Source organism: Neodiprion lecontei, chromosome 6 (assembly GCF_021901455.1).
Source record: "Neodiprion lecontei isolate iyNeoLeco1 chromosome 6, iyNeoLeco1.1, whole genome shotgun sequence".
Lineage (NCBI taxonomy): Eukaryota > Metazoa > Arthropoda > Insecta > Hymenoptera > Diprionidae > Neodiprion > Neodiprion lecontei.
This window is the reverse complement of record NC_060265.1, coordinates 11,343,915-11,351,171: the sequence shown is the minus strand read 5'-3', so window position 1 is coordinate 11,351,171 and position 7,257 is coordinate 11,343,915. Positions and strand designations below refer to the sequence as shown.

Genomic DNA, 7,257 nt, shown 5'->3' with positions numbered 1-7,257 from the left:
CGTGGTATTCTAGATATGTCAAAACTAAGCTAGCGGCACGTGTTTGCATTGTTAGAAAAATACCCGTACTCTACATACACTGTTTCTAATCTTTCGCTACATTTGGTTTAATCCCCATGCTTCCACAGCACGAATAGTCGGAAATGTTTTTGATTATCCATAATAAAATAAAAGAAGTAACAAAGCTTAAATTTATTGTTAAAGCTCTAATGAATACATCAAACTGCGGTCGAATTCATTTATTATTTGCACATGACCTCTGTATATTGTAATGATTCAAATATAACCGCTCACTGTACACGGCACGATCGGATTAGGTTAGACCCAAGGAGTGGGGCACCTGGTCGCAAATTTAAGGAGAAAATTAGGTGGTTTGGTCTACGTCTCTCCAGGAGGAAGGAGGTGCGGAGGTTTTCCTCTCTGAAAAGAAATCGTAATCGATCCAAAATCGACCAATTAAAAATAATAAAGTAAATCTAAACTACGAGGACATAGCTATTAAATTAAAAATTAAACACTCCAAAACCCAAGCCCAAATTTAAAAAGAGACGATATAGAACGAGAAATAATAAAAGTGCAATAAACAAATATAGTGCCTTGACGAAAGACGGTTATTGACAATTATTTATAATCTCAAGAATATTCACCAATTTTAACCATATACACTGTTTTAAACAATATACACCTGGAATGAATGAATCGTGGAATGGATGAATGAATGAATTTTAAACCTAATGCCGGCTCATGTGTGGATATATTTATAAATAAATTAAAATTTTCACTCTACTACTCATAGTTTATAAAAGATTTTTAAAATTGATTTCGAATAATTTTTAATTTTCAAATAATCTTATAATATTTGATAAATTATTCCTAAATACATTGAAACATATGTATTTATAATGAAATATCATGCAACGGGCTGTGTAAACTATAAACTATAATTTCTATCAAATAGCTGCTTTTATGTCAACAGGGCTTTTAGACTCAGTCAAGTTGGATCTCGATTTTTGCCATCGTATGTAGGACATTGAGTTACAAGAACAAATGCGAATTACGAAGAACTCCGTATTAGAGATAAGAATATTTTAGTTCAAGTATACCTATACACAGAAATCCGTATGTGAATATACTAAAACCTCTGTGTTTATTGTAAAAGTCCAGTTTTAAATACGTGCATATATGTATATACACATGCATAAGTATCTCCCTCTCATATACATATATACACATACATGTACATAAATAATTGCCAAGAAATTAGAAACACTCACAACTTGTCGCAAATAGAGTAAAACGTAAGGTTAATAATGTACAAATTACACAAGCGCACCATAAAACGTGGCAAGGGTAATCCTAGTGCAGTGATTGTATAAACTGAAGAAATATACATTAACATATACATGATATAAATTAATAGTCCAAAAAAGAGTATTTAGAGAGCTCATCTAATTCCGATCTTGTCACAATAGATCATTAACATAATCAATATACGGTTAAAGCTGTATTAGCTACATTCACTATTAGAGATAATATTTTTTATCCATTCTTATAGTTATTTAATTTCTTGTACAACAATTCTTCAAATTTCACCGCAAAATGCCCAACGAGTTCTCGTAGTGCAAATACGAGTCCAATTACCTTACAGATGGCATTACATTGATTTTTGCCTTCTCGCGTCGAGTTATAAATACAGAGAAATCTCAATGTAAGCTCATTTCTATAAGATTTATTGCAGTGCTATATTCGTAGCTGTACCTGTTATTCTATATTATATACTGTCCTAAATTTTAAACACACAGCAAAACAATGGCTGAAAGCACAATGGCAAGAAGAGAGGAGCAATCTGCATCTTAATAAATCTTTTCTTCTTCATACGTAGCACAGCGATGTCACGTCGGAGGATATGTACTAGTGGATCCCTAGGTGGGGCACAGAACTGAAACATAATTATGTTGATAATCTTCAAAATCTCTTACAGAAGGTAGGTACGTCGCCACACCTTATATACCAACAATGAATATTCATAGAGGCTATATTTATAAATACTTACAAAAGTAAGCTAATATTTTACCCGCAATTGCTTATTACTGATAACTTGATATGATTATAATTTGGTTTATTACGGTTTACTTATTTTTAGACAATCCTGAAGTTGTATTCCTAGTTTTTCTAAAAACTCATAGCCTGAATAACATTACGAACTTCAACCTCATGATAATAACTGGACCGTGAAATATACAAGTGTTTATCTCGCACGAATTCAAGACAAGGTGAAAGAAATCAGCCCACCTTTCAATATGTAGTCCGTTAATAATGTGGGCACCGTTGGACTATCCTCATTAATAGCCTTCAATACTGAAAACAAAAACATATTATTAATTTCGAATGAAGTTATTAAGTAATTGTTGGTACTGTTACCAGGAACTTGTAAAACTTACTCTTAATGAGGACTTGTAAAGCTTGATTATCAGGTGGGCCACTGTCCATGTGATAAGGTATCACTGTCGTGAAATACTGTAAATTTTCAATATATTTTTCTCTGGTTAGAAACGTATCTCATAGGTCGAACAAGATTGACAAAGTACTAATCAGACTTTGCTCGTAAATCTAAGATTGCCCACCTAGGAATCTTGTATGGTTCTATGCTGCGGCAAAGGGCTATTACTATTTTGTATTTGGTTTCTCTTTTTTGTCACCCTACCCTACCCTACCCTACCGGTTTTTTTTCCCCCTTTTTTTTTCTAGTAGCGGCGAATGGAAAATCTTCAAAAAAACATCCGGAAGTTCAAGTTGGTGTCTTCGGATAGTGCCGGATTTGTACCGGCTAAAACCCCTCCGCCGCTCATCACCCAGGACGAGGCGGAACCGCTTTCGCATTACTTCACCTCGTCTCTGTGGCCGGCTTGTTGTCATAACCTCCCTCGCCTGGCCCGTGGTTTGACCTACTGTCGGCTCGGGGCTTGCACTCGCATGCTCCTCGCCGGCCTGTCGGCCCCACATCTCCGCTCCCGTCGCCCTTGCTCTACTGTCCTATTTATTACGTGTCTGTTTTGTGAGTCCCCGTCAGTCAGTTCGTTTGTCACTTTGCCGTATCGTTGTTACGGCTCACGTCCTACTGCCGGCACGGAATTTGCCAACGCAGGGGTTCCGCGCCGGTCAGTCTACTCTTGTCCTACAGTTTAACAGCCGTCGCTTAGATTTAATCTTACTCTACTATTTACTACTACTTATTTTACCTATTTTACCTTATTTTATCTGCCTGCTAGAAGGCAAATACTACAAAATATATTACCCGTTATTCCATCAGTCATTTGCCGTAGTCCTATTCTTACTACTACTCCTACTTCTACATCTTCCCCTGATCCTAGTACTACTCCTCATCCCACTTCTGATCTTACTCCTACTGCTACTTCGACTCCTGATACTACTCCCATTCCTACTCCTGATCCTACTCCTCATCCTGATCCTACTTCATCAAATATTTTAAGAATGTTAAACTCACCGAGCACAAATTCTCGTTCTCCTCGTCGTCTTCGTCCTCCTCCTTGTCCACCTCCGACCATTACCAATCACCGCCAACCACCTCCAACGACCACCGCTAACCACCTCGGGTTATACCTGGAATAGTAATAAATATTTTCACTATAAGAACATATTAAAAATATTATGTAAGGATTGATATAATTAATTAATAATTAAAATGTAATAAATTTTATTAACGCATTTGAAACTACTGAATATGTGCTTACGCGAAAAACGAATTGAAATAATTTATTATAAAGATAACAAGTTTGAAATATTTTAGATGAAATATAATTACAATTGCCATCAAATATTATAAAAATATTTTACGCACCGAGCACAAATCCTCGTCCTCCTCGTCCACCTTGATCTCCTCGTCTTCCTCGTCCTCCTTCTTGTCCACCTCCGACCACCTCCAACCAGCGCCAACCACCTCCAACAACCACCGATAACCAACTCAGGTTACCTTGAACAGTAAAAAATAGTTTCAGTATAACAACACATCAAAAATAATGTGTAAGGATTAATATGATGAATTCATAATATAATAGATTTCATGAGCGTATTTATAGCTGCTGAATTTGTGCTTACGCGGAAAATGAATTGAAATAATTTATTGTAATCATGTCGAGTTTGAAAAATTTTAAATACAACATAATCACAATTGTCATTAAATAAATATTATAAAAATGTTAAACTCACCGAGCATCGATCCTCGTCCTCCTCGTCCCCCTTGCCCTCTTCTCGTCTTTCTCGTTCCCCTTCTGGTCCACTTCCAACCATCTCCAACCACCGCCAACTACCTCCAACAACCACCCATAACCACCTTAGGTTACCTTGAATAGTAATAAATAGTTTCAGTATAAGAACACATCAAAAATATTGTGTATGGATTAGTAGTATAGCAAGGGGGGGTTCTGAGTACAAACACCTTCTTTACCGACCGAGCCGCTCTGCGCATCCCAGACGCAAGCCCTTGAAGGTTACCCCCACTCTCGTCACATAAAACGTGCTCTGTCGTACTGACTTGAGGTCAAAAACGTGCAACCTCACCGACAGTTGTATCGGTCGACGGTAAAAATCGCACTGTCTTACCGACAATTCTTATCAGTAGAAGGTCAAAATCGTGCTGTTTCACCGACCGACGGTCAGAGTCTCTATGTGGTGCTCGCCTGCCAACGGTAGAGGGCACAGCAGGGGCGTGAACTTTTTTACCGACCTGGATGTCGGTTACCCGTCCCGCATTCTTTTCCCACGATAGGACTGTTGATGTGTAACATCAACCACTTCGAATTCTTTTCCCACGGTAGGACTGCTGATGTGTAACATCAACCACCCCACATTTCTTTCCCACGTTATCAACCACGCGGCATTCCAAAATTAATGGTTCTGAGAATTGTTTTTCACTTACTCGGATGCCGGTTTGATATCAACCGCGTGACATTCTTTTTAGCTTGTAACTGTCATGTGAACTTAACGATGAATGCTGAACGGGTTCAGTCAAGACCAGAGTACAAGGTCAACCGATAGCCGCGGTACATTCAGAGCCATGGATCTGCGGTGTCTGGTTACTATAGCTCTAAGAATGCTAAAAGGTGCGCGCGCATACACAAACATACGTACAGCTGTCCTATAAAAAGGACGCTCAGCAATGCAAACGATCATTAAGTCTCAACTTGTCAAGTATACGTGAGGAAAAAGCTCAAGATGGAATCCGCGAAGTGTTTGAGATTGATCGATATTATGGAATCGGCGTACAAGATCTTGAACAAATCATCATCAACAGCAGAAATTCAAAAATAGATAAAATTCGGAAGTCAAAATATTCGCCTTCTGAACAAAATTTTGCGAAAGGTTTCAACGATCGGGGAGAAGACGAGAATTTTGACTACAATTGGTATTCTGTAATCGTTGACAGCCAAATTTCAACAATTTCAAAGAGTGGGTCACGGATTACGAAGCCGACGAAGAAGCGATCGAGTACGGTGGGAAGATTTGGAGGCAGCTTTCGAGAGCCAAATTCGAACTGGATCCATCGTCAATTTGAAGCATAAAGATGTGGAGAGATTTCTAGAAGACGCAAAGGTACTAGCTGTGACAAGACTAAAAAACGCTTTGAAGAAAGACAGGAGCTTGAAAGCCAACGTTATCCTGGCTTGTAAATTTGAAGTTAGAAAAGATAATCACACGGTGGAAGAGATCAAATTTTTTAATACGAGAAATGAAATCATCCTCCAGACAACGGATATCAACGAATGGTTCATCGAAAACGCGATGGAGCGTTTGTTGAAAAAGGTCGAAGATTTCCAGGAAGAGGATTCAGGCTGGTCGTTACTTGAAATTATAAATCTTACCGTCAACATTAACAAGTACGTGCAACTACGAGGCGGTGTCTTCACATACACACCACTACCCAAAGATATTCAAGATAAGAAGGCTGTCGTCAACATCCGTAACAGCGACTCGTATTACTTTCTTTGGTCGGTCACCGCAGCTCTGTTCCCAGCCGACAACAACAATCCCAGTAAAATTACTTCATATCCGTATTTCAGCTCAGTGATACAATACGAAGGTTTGCATTTTCCAATGTTTTTAGACCAGATTCCAAAATTTGAGCAACTTGACAAACTTTCAATCAACGTTTATGGTATAGATAGTACGGAAAAACAAAAGCGCAGTGAAATCGTACCCATTTATTTGAGCCGAAACAAGTCTGACAAACCTGTAATTCATCTTTTAGCGATAGAAACTGAAAGCACTGACGATGACGATGATGATGTTGATATGGAAAGTTGTGAAAAAAATAGAATCTTTCATTTTACTTGTGCTCAAAATCTGTCCCGATTAACAAGATTTAAAATTTCTAAGCATAAATGTCGTACTTGGTTATGTGATAGATGTTTGACTCACTTTCATTCTGAAAGATGTTTAACAAAGCATAATGTAGATTGCATGAATTTAAACAAAACCAAAGTTATTCTACCTACAGATGAGGAAAAAATACTGCAGTTTAAAAATTTCAAGCACAAAGAAACCATTCCATGAGAAATCCTCGTCCTCCTCGTCCTCTTCCTGAAGTCAAGTTTCACCGGGCTTTGGACCTGAAGCGCAGGAACAGCTGAGCGCTTGTCCAGGAAGTCGAGTTTCACCAGGTAGCATACCTGGAGCGCAGGAACCACGCAGCACTTCTCCTGGAAGTCGAGTTTCACCAGGCAGCGTACCTGGAGCACAGGAACCACGGAACGCTTCTCCTGGAAGTCGAGTTTCACCAGGTAGCGTACCTGGAGCGCAGGAACTACAGAGCGCTTGTCCTGGAAGTCAAGTTCCACCAGGTACCGTACCTGGAGCGCAGAAACTACGGAGCGGTCGTCCAGGAAGTCAAGTTTCACCAGGTAGCATACCTGGAGCGCAGGAACCACGGGGCACTTCTCCTGAAAGTCGAGTTTCACCAGGCAGTGTACCTGGAGCGCAGGAACCACGGAACGCTTCTCCTGGAAGTCGAGTTTCACCAGGTAGCGTACCTGGAGCACAGGAACTACGGAGCACTTGTCCTGGAAGTCGTGTTTCACCATGTAGCGGACCTGAAGCGCAGGAACCATGGAAAATTAGTCGTAAAGGTCAAAAGTCACCAGGTCAAGGATCTGAACAGCCAAAACTACGGAGCGCGAGTCCTGGAGGTCGAGATCCACTAGGTGGAGGACCTGGACAGCCAGAAATACGGAAAATTAGTCC

General features: G+C 39.6%; 1 protein-coding gene and 1 long non-coding RNA gene across 3 annotated transcripts; one reads left to right on the top strand and one right to left on the bottom strand.

The window, feature by feature from the left end:
• Positions 1–1,880: 1,880 nt before the first annotated feature.
• On the bottom strand, positions 1,881–3,561 carry LOC124295003. Of its 2 annotated transcripts, none has more exons than XR_006904909.1 (4): positions 3,506–3,561; positions 2,442–2,517; positions 2,293–2,358; positions 1,881–1,939 (listed from the first exon to the last, which is right to left on the bottom strand). It is a non-coding gene; the product is annotated as an uncharacterized LOC124295003 (long non-coding RNA). The 2 variants fall into 2 exon arrangements; XR_006904908.1 differs by lacking the exon at positions 3,506–3,561 and adding an exon at positions 2,625–3,166.
• A 2,206-nt stretch (positions 3,562–5,767) lies between these two features.
• On the top strand, positions 5,768–6,886 carry LOC124295002. Its single transcript, XM_046742910.1, has 2 exons — positions 5,768–6,097; positions 6,515–6,886. Exons 1-2 carry the CDS (start codon positions 5,800–5,802, stop codon positions 6,568–6,570), a joined length of 354 nt encoding a protein of 117 aa, XP_046598866.1. The 5' UTR covers positions 5,768–5,799; the 3' UTR covers positions 6,571–6,886.
• The last annotated feature ends 371 nt before the right edge of the window (positions 6,887–7,257 follow it).